The sequence below is a fragment of the Ailuropoda melanoleuca genome, chromosome 14 (genome assembly GCF_002007445.2).
Source record: "Ailuropoda melanoleuca isolate Jingjing chromosome 14, ASM200744v2, whole genome shotgun sequence".
Lineage (NCBI taxonomy): Eukaryota > Metazoa > Chordata > Mammalia > Carnivora > Ursidae > Ailuropoda > Ailuropoda melanoleuca.
Genome location: NC_048231.1, coordinates 12,036,145 through 12,052,779, shown reverse-complemented (window position 1 = coordinate 12,052,779; position 16,635 = coordinate 12,036,145). Strand labels below are relative to the sequence as shown.

Genomic DNA, 16,635 nt, shown 5'->3' with positions numbered 1-16,635 from the left:
CCCTGAGCCGAAGGCAGACGCTTAACCGCTGTGCCACCCAGGCGCCCCTCCAGTGCTTTCTTTTGGTTTCCTCTTCCCACCAAGAGAGGGTGGACCCTAAATCCCCGAGCACGCGGTTCTCTCGCCTTTCTGTGGCGCTTCTGACGGGGACTTCTGGCTGCCCGTGCTGAGTGTTGCCGGGAAGCATGGCTTCGCTGGTTGTGCCAGTGGACCTCGGTGGAACTCTGTGGACATTGCTGACCTGGCTGCGGCCTCAGCGGCTGCATCTCCTACTGGCCATCTTCAGCCTGCACCGCACCTGCCGAGGCGGAGAGTCGGGGAGTCTAGGTGGTGAATCATTTGCCTTGGTAAGCAAGTCTGGCCTCTCTTGGCCCTGCCTGGAGGGACAGAGTGGGCTGAGGGCCAGGGGCCAGGAGAGGCCAGGAGAGGCGTGCTGGCCGTGCTCCCACCGCACGCTAGTGCTCCATGAGGCAAGCCCTTCCAGGTGGCTCTTGCTGCGTCAGCACCACAGGAAGGCTGCTGTGTGTGAGCCACCGACCTGCTGGCACTCTGGGCTGCTGGGTGGGGCTGGAGCCGGAGATCTTCCTTCCTCCACTGGAGACAACAGGCAGCAGGAAGCAAAGGTCTCTAGTGCTGACTCAGGTGCCCTGAGGCCGGGCTGTGTCTAGTGAATGGGGCTTTTCTCTGGGGTAGAGTCATCTTGCCTGACTCCTCTTTGCCCTCGGGTTTAGCTCTTATTCAGCTGGGATGGGTGGTGGAGCTTGGCAGCCCCAGGGAAGCCCCGCACTGCTTTTAGGGAGTTACAGACTCAGAGAACGTCGGAGAACAGCAGCCTGCTGCATATCGCACAGTGGTGGAGCAGAACCCAGACATTCTAGGCCTTCAGCTCTTGCTGTTTCTCTCTACCTTGTTGCCGCTCAGAGACTGTTCCTGCTAAGGTGGGAGGGAGGGGATGACGGGGCGTAGATCTGGTGGTTGAACTGAGCTTTGGCAGGACCAAGCAGGAGCACAGGTTTTGCACAACTGGAGAAATGGGAGATCTAAGCCAGGGAAAGGTCCCTTGCAGGGTGCCCTTGGGTACAGACCATACCAGTTTCCTTCTCCCTACACCGAGAAAACAAAACTGCGGCAAGATCCCGGGCTAGGATGGCATATTGAACACGTGCACAGACTGCGTCTGCTGGTGCTCGCTCTCCAAACCCGGCTAAAACTGCAGGAGCTCACACAGCTGGCAGGAGAGGAGGCCATGGCAACCTAGCTTGGGAAGCTGGAAAACAGGTGAGTGAACGGTAACTAGCTGACTTAAGACATTTGAGAAAGATCATTTTAAGCTGACAGTGAGGAAAGCAAAGAACCAGTCAATCAGTTTATATCACAGACACCTAAAAAGTCTCACAACGGGCAGCACCAGGTACCTGGAGCTGGGGCGAAGTGGGGTCCTCAAGTAAAAAAGGTCAGGTAGCAACGGTATGACATGCAGTGGAGTCACGTGGATCTTTCTTCTCCAGTCGTGCAGCCACCTGACCACCTCTCCTTTTGGAAGGAGTAGATGGTTTCTGGACAGGGACACAAGGCACAGTGGAGGGTGTGAGTACTTGACAAAGAAAAGGAGGGATGAAGTGAGTGTTTACAGGCTGAACCCTGCATTTTGAGACCACCTCGGCCCTCCATGTGACTGGCTTCCCAGCACACTGGCAGCCAGGACTCCCCTTTCCTAGCCGTTTGGAAGAGTACTGCTCCCTAAGAGCACCTGACCAGCTCAAGAGAAGTGACCTCGTGGGGCACCTGGGTGGCACAGTCGTTAAGCATCTGCCTTTGGCTCAGGGCGTGATCCCAGCATTATGGGATCGAGCCCCACATCAGGCTCCTCCTCTATGAGCCTGCTTCTTCCTCTCCCACTCCCCCTGCTTGTGTTCCCTCTCTCGCTGGCTGTCTCTCTCTCTGTCAAATAAATAAATAAAATCTTAAAAAAAAAAAAAAAAAGAGAAGTGACCTCGTCTTGCCTAGGCTGACCCGGATCTCCCCACCATGAAGCTCAAAATTGACAGATTCCCCCTATGTGCTAGGAGGTTCTAGTCTGCTTTGGGTTTTTCACGCCTTTCCCTGCCTACTTACTATGGAAAACTTACAAGCAAGAATAATCCTAACGAGCCCTTGTACTCACCAGTTTCAACACTGGCCAGCTCATGGGAAACCTTCTTTCTTCTGTCATCCCACTCATTTCCCAGCCTTGATTATTTTGAAGGAAATGTGTAGCATCATTTCATATTTTTTGGTAGATATTTCAGTATGTACTTTAAAATGTAAGGACTTCTTTTTAAAACCAAAGCACAATCTGGTTTTCAATCATGAACAGACAACCAAGGATTGCTCTGACTCTGAGCAAAGGAGCATTAGACGCCGAAGCACAAACAGGAAAAGCAGCTAAAGCAAACTGCGCTGGGAGAAAACAAAGAAGTAAGAAAGAACCATCAGTGATATACTCAGGTAGAAGAAAAGATACTGTGCCCGTATTATAAAAACAGCTATTACACAGATACATTTATGCTTGCCACTCCAAAAAAAAAAAAAAAATTCAGAGGAAAAAGAGCTCCCTTAGCAATTAAAACCATGATAGGGAAATGAAAAACCCAATAGAAGGGTTCGAAGGTAAAGTGACGATATCTCCAAAAGAAGAGCAAAAAGGAGAAAAGATGGGGAAAATAGAGGAAAAAAGATCAGAAAATTGGAGGACCAGTCTAGAAAGCCCACACCTGAATAACAGAGGTTCTAGAGACAACAGAAATATAGGTGAGGAAATTAACAGTAAAATACTTCAAGAAAATTCTCTGTAACTGAAAGACATGAGTGTGCAGATTTCGAAGTACTAAGTTCTCACCTCAAGCCGCATCCTCTAAGATTTCAGACCACAGGGGACTAAGAAGAGAGTAGAAATTTCCCAAAGGAAAAAGACACATCACTTACAGAGCATCAGGAAGCAAAATGGCGTTGAGGCTTCTTAACAGCAGTGTTACAAGCAAGAAAAGGATGCATAATGTCTTCAAAATTATGGAGGGAAATCTCTAATCATTTTTATACCAAGTGAAGGGATGGAAAATAGACATTTCCCAACAACAACAAAGAAGCACCTTCCATGCATCCTTTTCTAAGGAGTTACTAGAGAACACACACCACCAAAACAAGAGAAGAAGCCAGCAAAGAGAGAAAGTGGGGTGCCAGACATAGCGATTAATTAACACAGGAGAGGGATGAGGGAAAAGCCCCCATGGACTGTGAAGGGGAACTCCAAGAGCATGGCTGGGCACCAGACCTAGCGGTTGGGCAGTTGACATCTGGCAGTGTGACTCAGGGCTGTCATCGCCAACTCAGTGGCTGGTGGTGTTATTGATTTAACCTGAGGACTCATTGCCTGGAGGAGCCTGGTCCAGATTCTTATCTGCACTTGGCCTTTTTGCTCATGTGCTGGTGAAGCTCCTGTGCATTCCTTCTTGCCCCCCTTACCGGATAGACGAGTGTTTTCTTTGCCCAACCCGAGAACTAGAGGTAGGCCAAGGTGAATTTAGAGCTAGGAAATATAGAAGAGCTCATGCTTGTGTATGTGACCTTATTTGGAAATTGAGTCTTTGTAGATGTAATCAAGTCAAGATGAGGCTGCACTAGATTAAGACTGGCTCTAATCCAATGACTGGTTTCTGTATAAGAAGAGAGAAGTTTGGATACGGACACACAGAGATTAGAAGGCCACGGGAAGACACAGAGACAGAGACACACAGGGCACACAGCCAGATGAAGACGTTGGAGTTAATGCTGCCCTGATTCAAGGAGCACCAAGAATTGCTGGCAGCCACCAGCAGCTAGAAGAGGCAGGGAAGGATTCTTCCTTTCCCAGAGCCTTTGAAGGGAGAGGAGCCCTGCTGACACCTTGACTTTGGACTAGAAGTCTAGCCTCCAGAACTGAGAGAGAGTAAGTTTCTGTTGTAAGCCACCACATTTGTGGTAGTCATGTGATATGGCAGCCCAGGAAAACTAGTACACCCAGCTCCATTTTTATTTGCCCCTCACTCTTTCCAAACTAAATAATATCTTATTTAGGGATGTATATGTAGGTGGTGAAATTATAAAAAGAAGTAAAGGAATGAATGATAGAAGTCGGGAAAGGGATGTGATGGGGAGGGACACACGGAGCTTCTCAGGGACTGGATGGGGTCACAGGAGTTTTCATCTCCTTTTCTTTAGACCATACACACACTCTTCTATGTGTATATACATATGACAATAAATTGGGGGGAAAAAAGACTAAACCAAGCAGAGCACAACCCTCAAAAGAGAGGTAGACCAGTTGCTTAATCTGGGAGAGATGGTGCTGATTCATTCAAATTACGTGAAGGTCTGGGGACGGGAGTCTTGGTGCCAAGGTGAATATTTAGCAAATCAGAGCCCCTTGTGCTAATGGAGATGAATAATAAATAAGAAATCTCAAAATGATAAATCATCAACCAAAGCTACATTTACCATTACGACATATGGGAGTGTCTCCTCAGTTATGCCAAGTTTTGAGAGCCTGTCCTCCAGCTAAATGATATTAGGTCAGACTCCAAGCCCTCTGTGGCCACCCCCGCCTGACTCATTTCTCCCTCTGATAACCTAACAGGAGCTGGCCTTTTAGGTGGTCTGTACGAAATACCACTGAATCCCATAGAAAAGTCACTCCACCTCTCTATATTCATGGAGGTTCGACATTCGTTTTGGCACTAGTTTGCCTTTATTCCTCTCAACACTTCTAAATATTTCTTTCTAACAGACGGAAGGCCTAGGGTCAGAGTTTGACCTGTGACAAGATCTACTGAAACTTAGTAACAGTTGTTTTTGTTTTCATTTCATTTATTTGTACAGGTTAGCTGATAATAGAATATTTGTGTTTTTCATTTATAACAATATAAGATTTCTTTTAGTAATTTTTAAAAAGTCAATGCAAAGAAAAATATTAAGTAAATGGTGTATGGGTGGTATCCTGATCTGGAAACAATCATGAATAATGTCCATGGGTTATGGAGGTTTGGAAAACTGCTTATCTTCGTGATTGTAGCAAAACGTAGGCCCTTATTGATGTACACTTTGTCTTGACCTAATACCCAATTTTATCTTGTATCTTTCCATACAGTCTGCACAGAAGGCCCTTAAGGGCAGAATCACTAGCTTATCCTCCCTGCGGTCCCCCACCCGACCTGGCAGCAGCTGGATGTGTTAGTCACCAGTGACCCCTGGCCGAGGTGTTCCTGTCTCTCCAGTCTCATTATCTTGCCTGGTACACGCTGGCTCCCCTTCATGCCTCAGGGATGGATGGCCCTGGGGGGATGCCCCCCCCCCCGCCCAGCACCCATGGGATAGGGAAGTGGGTAATCTGAGAAGATGCACAAGATACTTCTTCAGTGAAATAAATGGCCAGTGAAGGGTCAGTTCTTTCAGAGAGTCTGGTTCTGTGCTGGTTCCTGGAGGGAGAACAGCGTGGGTTCCAGAAGAAAGAGAATAGGGTTTTTGCCCTTGAGGAGTCCTGTTTATCTTCTTCCAGAGGAGCTTATGAGACACATGCATGCAACACTTGGGAATGATTTAGGGGAAGTACATAGTGTTAAATTGTGTGATAATGTTTTGGGGAACTAAAGGAGTAATTCAGGAAACGGGGGAGCAGTGAAGACTAGTTAACCAGTGACTGTCTAGGGATCTGGCAGAAATTGAAATAAGCCCGAAAGATAATAGGATTCCTTTCTGTCCTCTGGATGGCACAGCACATGAAGAGAGGTCTGGCTTTGGAACCCCCCTCCATTCCTCTCTGACTGTGGGCAACTGACTTAACCAGTCTGTGTCCGTTTCAGCATGGGTAAAAGAGAGGAAATATTTGTGCCTACTTCATAGGGTTGATTTAAGGATTAACTAAGGCATTGTATGTAGAGCTCTTTACATATATTATGCAAAGAGCATCATGCCGCTACATAGCAAGGGATCAGTAATGGGTAGCTAGCATTAATTTATCAACCATTCCATTTATTTCTACAGCAAAAAATTATTGCATGGTTATCATTTGTCAGGGACCCCCAGGCTTCCCACCAGTGTCCTCAGCACCGTGGACGCTGAGTCCCGTGGCTCGCACTTACAGAGGAGACCTTTAATCATCATAGTAACAATAATAGCTGTGGTGTCCCGAGTCCCTGTCTAGGTGTCAGGCACTCTGCTAGGTGCTTCGTTACTACATCGCCTTTAATCTTTATCCCCATTTTATAGAAGTGAGATTAGAAGCGCGGAGTTTATGGAACTTGTCCAGGGTCACATGTAGAGTGTCAAAGCTGGAATTTAAATTGTCTGCTTTTGGGTTTTTTTTCCTGATCTATACTGACTCTTGTTACTGCCACTCTATACCCATTACATCCCAAATTGAACTTGGCTTCCTTCAAGGGCTCTGCCTTTCAACTTCAGTCTGGGGTGCCACCATTCTACTTGTCACCCACGTCTGAAAGGCTGGGAACCTTCCCCTTCTCCTCCCCCTTCTCAAGCCTCTATCTGGTTAGTTACTAAGGCTTTTAGTTCAGATGCACCTTTTCCTCTCTGTTCCCCCTTCCTGGCCAGCAACCCCATTGACTTAGCCTGGTCTTGTTTTCAGCATTTGTTCTGCTGCCCTACCCGTGAGGGGTGAGCTTTATACTTGGATGGACTTCATTCGATTTTGAAAAAACGTTCTTAAATTTTCTAAGAAGGGAAGCACAATAATTTGTTTTTGCTGTGGCTATCAGTGGTAGGAGTTCAGAAGGGTCTCACTGCAGTAGTACAGAAGAGTGAGCTGCTGTGTTTATAACCTTTCTCTCCCCAGGGAAAGTGTACTGGGAGGGAACTACTCCATTCTGTTTTTAAAAGTAAAGCCTTTTTCTTTAACAAATGGGACAATTGGATATTCACATGCAAACAAATGAGGTTGAACACCCTTCTGTGATACACAAAAATGAACTAAGAATGGGTCAATGACCTAAATATAAGAGCTGAACCTGTAAAGCACTTAAAAGAAAACATAGAGGTAAATCTTCATGAACTTGGATTTGGCAATGGTATCCTTGATGTTACATCAGAAGCAGGACCAACAAAATGAAAAACAGATGAAGTGGACTTCATCTAAGTTAAAAGCTTTTGTGCATCCAAGGACATTGTCAGGTAAGTGAAAAGACAGCCTATAGAAAGGGGAAAAATATTTGCAAATCATATATTTGATAAGGATTTAGTGCCCAGAATATATAGAAAGAAGTCTTAAAAGAAGTATACAAACGGCAAACAAGCACATGAAAAAATGTTCAGCATCATTAGTCATTAGGGAAATGCAAGTCCAAACCACAGTAAGATACCACTCCACATCTGCTAGGATGGCTATAATTTTAAAAAGTAAATAAAAAGGAAAATAAGTGTGTTGGGGATGTGGAGAAATTGGAACCCTCATACAGTGCTGGTGGGGATGTAAAATGGTGCAGCTGCTGTGGAAACAGCAAACGTAGAATTACCATAATTACCTAGTAATTCCGCTCCTAGGTATGTATCCCAAAGGACTGAACACAGGTCCGGAAACAAAGAGACGTACCTATGTGTGCAGAGCGGCACTACCTCGCGATAAGCACAAGGTGGAAACAGCTCAAATGTCTGTCCTGGACAGGTGGCTAAACGAATTGTGGTGTATACATACCATGGCATAGTATTCAACCGTAGAAAGGAATGCCATGTGGCTACAGGCTGTAATATGGAGGGACCTTGAGAGCATCATGCTACATGGCATAACCAGATGTGTCACCTGTCGCACGATTCCATTTGTACATGGTTTCCACAATAGGAAAATCCATGGAGGTGGCACAGTGGTGGCTGCTGAGGGCCAGGTGGAGGGGAGAATGGGGACTGATTGCTGATGAGTATGAATTTCCTTTTTGGGGATGAAAAATGTTTTGGAACTAGATAGAGATCGAGAGTCATAGCCAGGATTACTGGCTGGCTTCTGAGAACAGCCTCTCCTCCTTGCTGAAGTCAAGACCCCAAGGCCAGGGATTTCTAATTCTGATGCTTTCAGGGGTCTGACAGATGGGGAAACCTGTTTGAAGTCCGCTGGATTTCAGGCAGCAGGGTGTGGGGGGGACTAGGTGGAACTGGACTGGACCTGCCCTGTCTGATGGCACTCATACTCAGGCAGATCTTTCCTGGGCTGATTCTTGCCCCATCTCCATCATTCTGCCAGCCCTCTTAAGCCATCTGACAGACGAGGGTATTTAAAATGTCGTCTTCACCAGGCCATTCGTTTTCTAAAACTCCATTTCCTCCAGTAGAACCTAAACTTCTTTGCTCCCCCTTCCAGCATAGACTCTGTGGAAGCTGAGCTGGCTCTATGTATCGTGAAACTGTTACCCTCCTCCCACTTACCCGGTCCCAGCACCTGGAGTCGGGGGTGGGGGGGTGGGTAACAAGACCAAACCCCACTGGCTGTGTAAGCGGATGGGCTCACTCCGAATCTTTGGTTTAAGGGCGTCTTAGAAATGGTCAGCGGCTGGTGGCTGCCTCAGTACAGGGAATGAGGAGTTTCTTAGTGCCGCTGGCCCAGCAATTTGAGCGCATATTTGTCTGTTATCTGTGCTGGCAGAGATGGGGAGGGGGCACAGAAGAATCTGGAAAGATTTTTGTTATTTGATGACATGGAGACAGTTTTTTTTTTTTTTTTTTAAATCTGTCCAAGCCTTTAGAGGCTTGGATCCATTCAACTCAGAGCGGGGTGGGGTGTGTCAGGGGAATCCGAGACAGGGTGTGGAGGAAGGACACCCAGTCCATTAGATCTAGGGAGGGGCTGGCACTGTTTTCTTTGTGCTTCCAGCTCTGTAGCTCCTTGTAATCCCTCTTCACTGCTGATTTTCTGAAAAGCAGCACGTAGGATGCAGAGATCTTTGGCCCACATCCTTCCAATATGTAACAATTCAGTGGACACTTGCAGGCTCAGGGCAGGAAGAGAAAAGTACAGTGTGTGATTTGAGGGACCTGCCTAAGACCCTTACCCTCAAAGGCACCCCCAAGCCCCTCCTTGGTACCCAAAGTACCACCATCACAGGTCCCTTTCTTTAGATACTGAAAGAGTTTGAGCTCTCAGAGAGTCTTAAATTGCAAAGATCTCTCAGAGAGGTAAAGGTAAAGCCTTCTTAAGAGCCCCTCAGTGGGAGTCAGTGGAGAATCAACCCAGGAAGGGTGTAACCCGGCCCATGTAGGGCTCAGAACTCATTTTTTCATTGTTTACCTAGACAGAGTGGCTGGAAGAACTGAGGCAACCTGTTTTTAGTTGTTATTCAGTCTTCAATGGGTTCCTTTCCCCACCCTCCCCATTTGGACTTGAATAGCAGGGAGGGGGAGAGACCCCTCTTCCTTCTCTGAAATCCTGAGTGTAGAGCTCTGAATTCTAGGCGGTTCAGTGTCCAGCTCACGAGAGGTGGTGCTTACATGGAACCTTCAGAACCATCCTACTTGTGCAAATGGAGGTCTGGCTTGCTCGCATCCATCACCCGCTCAGAGTTCCTTGGCTTAGCTTACAGCACTTTAGTCAGTTAGCGTTTCTGCTCTTTTTAGGAAGATTGGCTCCTGCAAGGGGACACATATCCCTGGAACCATCCTGTTGGGGAGGTGGTCGCCTCGTCTACCATCCTAGGAGAGCCAAGATGGCTCCACACGGTGGTGCTTTGGTGTTAGAACTCGGGAGACAGGCCCAGGGTATAACTGATTCGGTGCACTATTTCTTCTTCTTGGGTCATATCCACAGAGAGATTCGTGGCTGTGAACATGTGTGTACCCTTTGACTTCTCCAATTTGTCAGCCTGGGAGTGAGTTCCCAGATCAAGGGGAAATCTCTGTGCCCAAAAACATGTTTTCTTACAGGCTTAAGTAAAGTAACTTGGAGAGGTTCATAGAAACTGTCCAGGCACAGTCTGAAACCTTGAAAATCCACTGTGTTCCACCATTCCTTGTGGTCTGAGAGTGGTTATGGCCCAGGAGTGCCCAGGCAGACAGGAAGCCCAAGTAGGCTCTCCTCAGAAGGGTCAGCTGTGACCTCACGGCTCCTTCCATAGGGTGTGAATGGGCTGTACGCTGTGAGGGTTAGTAGAGAGGACTCGAGTCCGGCTGCCTGCGTTGCAGTCCTGGCTTATTCGTTGGTGCTGTATCTCAGTTTCCTCATCTTGTAGAAAGGATATGGCAATGGCATCTACCTCGTAAGGTGGTTGTGAGTTAAAGATAATGCCTATTAAAGACTTGGCACAAAAATCTTACCAAAAATGATGGTTCCTACCATCCGTCCATGGTAGCTACCCTGGGAGCCTGAAGGAGAGGACAAGAGTCTGGCAGGAGGGCTCTGTATTCACTGGTTTTCTTATGATTAATAAAGACTTTCTGATTTCTTCTGTGTCTTTTCCTTGCCCAGTATTGATCCTCCAGAAGGTGGAGAACGGAGACCTGAGCAACAAGATTCTGAAGATCACTGATTTCGGCCTGGCTCGAGAATGGCACCGAACCACAAAGATGAGCGCAGCGGGAACATATGCTTGGATGGCACCCGAAGTCATTCGTGCCTCCATGTTTTCCAAAGGCAGTGATGTGTGGAGGTAAGGTCCAGAGGCTCAGGGTCAGTGCTTCCCAGATCTCTTTTGGCTGCACACACATTTCAGGACTTGGAGACTTGAGGATGCGTAGACTCCCAGGCTCTCCAAATACGTCTAAGCGACCCCTTCAGAGCAATCTACAGTAATTTCCAGGTTGGCATGGGACCGTTTCCAATGCCTTCACCTACCCAAAGTCCCTTTAGTGCTGTGGCAGGTACCACCTCTATGTGTTGGTGATTGCTCCGTAGGAAAGACCGGTAGATCCCAGGGGCAGTGGACACTCCCATATCTGACCATAGGGTGGCGAGGGCACCCGGTCATTCCTGGGAACCTTCCCCGGGGTCATCCTGGCTGCCTTAGTAACTGTGGCTGTTACTGCTGGACTTGTCCCCATGGTAAGCTCTTCAACTGATGAGTATTCTTTGTGCGATCTCTTTCATTTTCGTGGGTTGGAAATTATCCTTTCTAGTTGTCTGGTTAACCTTTTAGTCAGGGCTCTATCTGTTGAACAGTGATATAGAAATGGGAAAAGATGGGTCTTAAGCAGATACCCAGAACCTCAGGGTCACAGATTAGACCAATCACCCCCCTAGTAAATATCAGCCCAATAGGTCATAAGGACATGGATCTAAAAACCTTGTCTTCAATAAATAAATAAATTAATTAATAAAAATCTTGTCCTCACTGGTGGGAGGATGAGCTTCTTCAGAGTGCATCGTCATGGCTGAGCCATAGTAACGTCACGTGGTATGCCAAAAGAAAGGACTATACGTTATCATTGTACTTGGCCCATGAAGTTGTTTCTTCCTGCTGAGTTGTACAGTGAGCTTGTGTGTGTATATGGTAAAATAAGATTTTATTTATTTGAGAGAAAGAGAGAGAAAGCACACATGAGTAGGGGGGAGAGGGAGGGAGACAAAGGGGGGAAGAATCACAAGCAGACTCTGTGCTGAGTGTGGAGCCCGAGGCAGGGCTCAGTCTCACGACCCTGAGATCATGACCTGAACTAAAGTCAAGAGTCGGATGTTTAACCGACTGAGCCATCCAGGCACCCTGAGTGTGTATTTTAAGTAACAGCTTTATTGAGATCTTAATTATAAAGTTCACCCTTTAAAATGTATAAGTCAATGCTTTGTGGTAATTTACCAAATTTGTATAAATCACCATTGTTTAATTGCTAGGGCCACTGTAACAAATTACCACAGACCTGGTGGCTTTAAACAATGGACATTTGCAGTCTGGAGGCCCGAAGTCTGACATCAGTATTAGAAGGGCTACACTCCGTGCAGAGAATTGAGGGGAGATTCTGTTCCACATAAGGATTCTGAGTATAGGACATGGACATATCATTTTAGGGTTACCATTCCAACCACTACAACTGCTGTTTCCAGAATATTTTTATCACACCACAAGAAACCCAGTGCCTATTAGTAGTCCTTCCTGAACCTGCCTCCCCCTACCCCCAGCAACTACTAATTTACTTTCTGTCTCTGTGGGTTTGCCTGTTGTAGACATTTCATATACATGGAATCATACAATATGTGGTCTTAGTGACTGGCTTCTTTTATCACATTTTCAAGGTTCATCCACGTTGTAGCTTGAGTCAGAACTCTGTTCCTGTTTGTAGCGGAATAATGTTCCGTTGTATGGAAATTTGTTTATCCATTCATAAGTTGCTGGACATTTGAATTGTTTCCACTTTTTGGCAGTTGTGAATAAGGCCGTTGTGGACATTTTTATACAAGCTTTTGTGTCAACATATCTTCAGTTCTCTTGAGTATATACCTGGGAATGGATTTGCCAAGCCATGTGGTAATTCTGTTTAACTTTCTGAGGAACCACCAAAATATTTTTTTACCACAGCTATATCATTTTCCATTTTCATTAGCAACATAGGAGGGTTCTGATTTCTCTCCATCCTCTCAACACTTGCTATTATATGTCTATTATATTGCTGTCCTGTTAGATATGCAGTGGCATCTCATTGGAGTCTTGGTTGTTTCTGTAATGACTACTCATGTTGAGCACCTTTCCATGTGCTTATTGGCCATTTGTATATCTTTTCTGGATACATGTCTATTCACATCCTTTGCCTATTTTAAAATTGGGTTATTTGTCGTCTTCTTTTTAAGTTGAAAGAGTTCTTTATATATCCTTAATACAAGTCCCTTATCAGATACATGATCTGCAAATATTATCTCCCTTATTGTGGGTCTTTTTCTTTTTACTTTCTTGATGGTGTTCTTTGAAACACAAACATTTTTAATTTTGATGAAGTCCAATTTATCTATTTTTTTCTCTGGTTGCTTGTGCTTTTGGTGTCATATTTAAGAAATCATGCCCAAGGTTATGAATATTTATACCTATGTTACCTTTAACTTCATTTTTTTGCCTGTGACTACAGTAGTCCCTGCTTATCAGTGGTTTTATTTTTTTATCGTTTCATTTACCCGCGGTCAATCATGGTCTGGAAGGTCAGACCTATCATCAGAATACCTAACTCTGTGTCACAATGCTTACATCATTCACCTCACTTCATCTCATCACGTAGACTTCTTATCATCTCACATCATCACAAGAAGAAGGGTGAGTGTAGAGCTGTGAGATTTTGAGAGAGAGCATATTTTCACAACTTTTATTATAGTATATTGTTCATCTCTTACTGTGCTTAATTTATAAATTAAACTTTATCATAGGTATGTATGTATAGGAAGAAACATATATAGGGTTCTTGGGGCCCCTGAGTGGCTAAGTCTGTTAAGCATCTGACTCTTGGTTTTGGCTCAGGTCATGATCTCAGGATTGTGAGATTAAGCTCTGTGTCAGGCTCTGCACTGAGCATGGAGCCTGCTTGAGATTCTCTCCCTCTCCCTTTGCACCTCCCCTGCTTGTGTGCTTTCTCTGTCTCTCTCTCTCTCTCAAAAAAAGAAGAAGAAAAAGAAACCCAGGTTCGTTCTGGGCCCCTCAGTGCATTGTTCTTGTCTGAATGGTTACATCTGAGTGACTATTAGTTCCGCATTATATTCTGCAGAAACGGAGAAAAAAGAGCTTATCCATTGGCAAGCAGCTTGTCTTTGATTTGGAGACAACGCAGAAGTCGTGCGCATGTCTTCTGTACGTACCCATTGCGTGCTCTCGGTTATGTGCACACACTTGGCTCCAAAGGAGGGAGGCAAATGTAGGCTCCAGCTGGATAACTGTGTGTCCAGCTAAAACTCTTATTATGGAAGAAGGGGAGAATGGATTTGGGGGACAGTCAGCCACTTGCCACAGTCAGCTTCCATGCTGCAGCATTTCCTGCAAGCAGCAGTGTATTGGAGCCCATCAGATGGGCCGTTAATCCCACCCTCCTCGAGCCTACTTACCTAAGTGGCTCCAAGTGATCTTGTACATTCACCAGAGGAAATCTTGTGCCCGTTGCTATATTTACAATATGCATACCCTGGTAATGGTATTTACCACCTACACAAATGCTTATGAGCGAGGCTGTGTGCTAAACGCTGTGCCTCTTTTTTTTATCTCATTTGTTCCTCACAAGACGTTGTTATACAGATGAGGTGACAGAGGCTGAGATGGTTTAAGTCACTTGCCTAAGTTCCGCCAGGTGGTAGAGGTAAAGCTGTGACTAGAACTAGATATGTCTCAGGGCGCCTGGCTGGCTCAGTCCATTAAGAACCTGCTTTCAGCTCACTTCATGATCCCAGGGTCCTGGAATCGAGCCCCGCATCAGGCTCCAGGGAGTCTGCTTCTCCCTTCCCTCTGCTGCTCTGCCTGCTTGTGCTCTCGCTCTCTCTGTCAAATAAATAAATAAAATCTTAAAAAAAGAAAGAAAGAAAGAAACTAGCTATGTCTCTTGGAACTTTGTGCCTATAGCCCTGTTGTCGTTGGTATACTCTTGTTCCTGCACTTTGGGCGCCTCTTCCAGGATGATTGGCCCACCATGCCTGGGGCCCAGCAGGATGTCCCAGAGGGGACCCAAGCATGCCTAGGAAGTTGGACAAAGCTCATTCCCAAATTGACTTATAATTCGTTTACTCATTCAGGAATTGTTTGTTGAATGCTAACTCTGTGCCAGGTACTAGGCTGAGCTTGCATCCACCCCCCACCCTCCTGGAACTCCTTGGGGTCTGGGGCCTCTCGGCCTCTGCTGGTGCTGGGTGCCCAAGGCCAGCTGAGTTTGTCTTGCTGCTTTTCGAGTGTGTAGTTCTCTGGGCCTCTTCCATATGCTGTGATGGAGGATATGATGGTAGTGGCCCAGATCCTCAACTTCATACGTTTCCTAATCTGCTTGGTTTTAGACCATCTCAGGAAGAGTAGCTGACGAAACCTTTCCTGCTGCTGGTGCTGTGTGGGGAGCGCAGTGGTTAGTGGTCTCCTGTAATGACTTCCTGCCTGGTGTGTGTGGGGTGGAGTAGAGGCATTTTAAGTTTTTTAAATTACAGAAGTAAAATGAAAAAAATTAGAAAATATGGATGGAAAAAAAAGGGAAAAAGAAATCACCCATTACCCACTTCTAATGAATAACCTCTAGGGGCGCCTGGGGGGCGCAGTCGTTAAGCGTCTGCCTTCGGCTCAGGGCGTGATCCCAGTGTTCTGGGATCGAGCCCCACATCAGGCTCCTCCGCTAGGAGCCTGCTTCTTCCTCTCCCACTCCCCCTGCTTGTGTTCCCTCTCTCACTGGCTGTCTCTGTCAAATAAATAAATAAAATCTTAAAAAAAAAAAAAAAGAATAACCTCTATTAATATTACGGTACATGTATTTCTGTTCACATGCTCATCTACCCATCCCTTAAAATGGGATCATTCTGTTTCGTAAGCTGCTTTTGGAATATAATATAGCATGAGCATATTACCATATCAGTAAATATTTATTGTGTCAATATGTTCATGTATATATTACATATATTAATAAATCATTTTGAATGAGGTCTAGTTGGCAACAAGAATAGTGTAATGTTCCTTTACAATTTATGTAGTGTTTTCTCATGTGATGGTTCAACTGTCTTTGCCAAAGATATTTGTTTAAAGATTGACTGATTGATTTTAGAGAGAGAGAGAGAGAGTGAGCAGAGGAGAGGGGTTAGAGAAAGAGGGAGAGAGAGTCTTAAGCAGACTCCATGCTGAGGACGGAGCCCAACTTAGGGCTCCGTCTCAGGAATCAAAATCAGGAGTCAGATGCTTAACCAACTGCACCACCCAGGCGCCCCTTTGCCAAAGATCCTAGAACAGTCAGTGTGGTTTCTGGAATGTGGGGTCACAGCTGATTACCACGTGTAGAAGCCCATTCGAGGGACACCTTCTCCTTTCAGGGTGTGTGTCTTAGAGACCACATAGGTTAATAAGAAAAATCATCCCAGTCCAGCTCAGGTGTGGATTTGCTGTGCCTTTGGTTGGGCTGCTAGCCACTCTGATGCTTTTCCTCACTTTGAAAACACAGAACACCCCTCGCTGACCTGTGACCCCACCCACCAAATGCTGGAAAGGATTACCATACCCCTGGAGGTGGTTAATTATTGACACAGGGTGCATTCCCCAGGGTTTGGGGCGAGGTTGCAAGGGCTCCTGGGAAATCATCGAGAGCACTGGGGGAGCTGGCGGCTCTCTGCTGGGGGAGGGGCTGAGGCAGAGTTTCAGGGGAGCTGGTACTTGGGCTGCTTGCACACAGTCTTGAAAGGGCCTCTTGATCTTCTCTCAGCCCTGGGAGGGCATTAGAGTAGGTCAGACCTGAGGTAAATCATGTGGACTTCTTCTGCCCACCTCTCCCTGGGGCTCAGACCCATCCAGTGTGTGATTCTTTAGTTCTTTTCTTGGACTGTATTCCTGCCAAAGGAACACCAAGGCTTCATTTACATTACCACCTTCAGTTACAGAAATAAAGAGGAACATTGGCAGAGGAAAACTGGTTCACTCATTCCCAGAAGGCTTCTTGCCTGCATGCTGGTGTCCCTCAGCAAGGTGCTCAGCCGACACTGCGGGCTTTCCCTGA

The 16,635-nt window shown here is 46.1% G+C and overlaps 1 protein-coding gene across 5 annotated transcripts in view; it reads left to right on the top strand.

The window, feature by feature from the left end:
* Nucleotides 1-16,635, top strand: part of MAP3K9 (mitogen-activated protein kinase kinase kinase 9) — a 70,374-nt gene that overhangs the window by 33,470 nt on the left and 20,269 nt on the right. For 3 of the 5 annotated variants that reach the window (XM_034642520.1, XM_034642519.1, XM_034642523.1), the window contains one exon: nucleotides 10,472-10,652. In XM_034642520.1, the coding sequence (XP_034498411.1) occupies nucleotides 10,472-10,652 (181 nt within the window). Of the gene's footprint in view, nucleotides 1-28; nucleotides 1,279-2,347; nucleotides 3,965-5,161; nucleotides 5,306-10,471; nucleotides 10,653-16,635 lie in introns of those variants that run through there. The other 2 variants (XM_034642522.1, XM_034642521.1) reach the window with 2 other exon arrangements.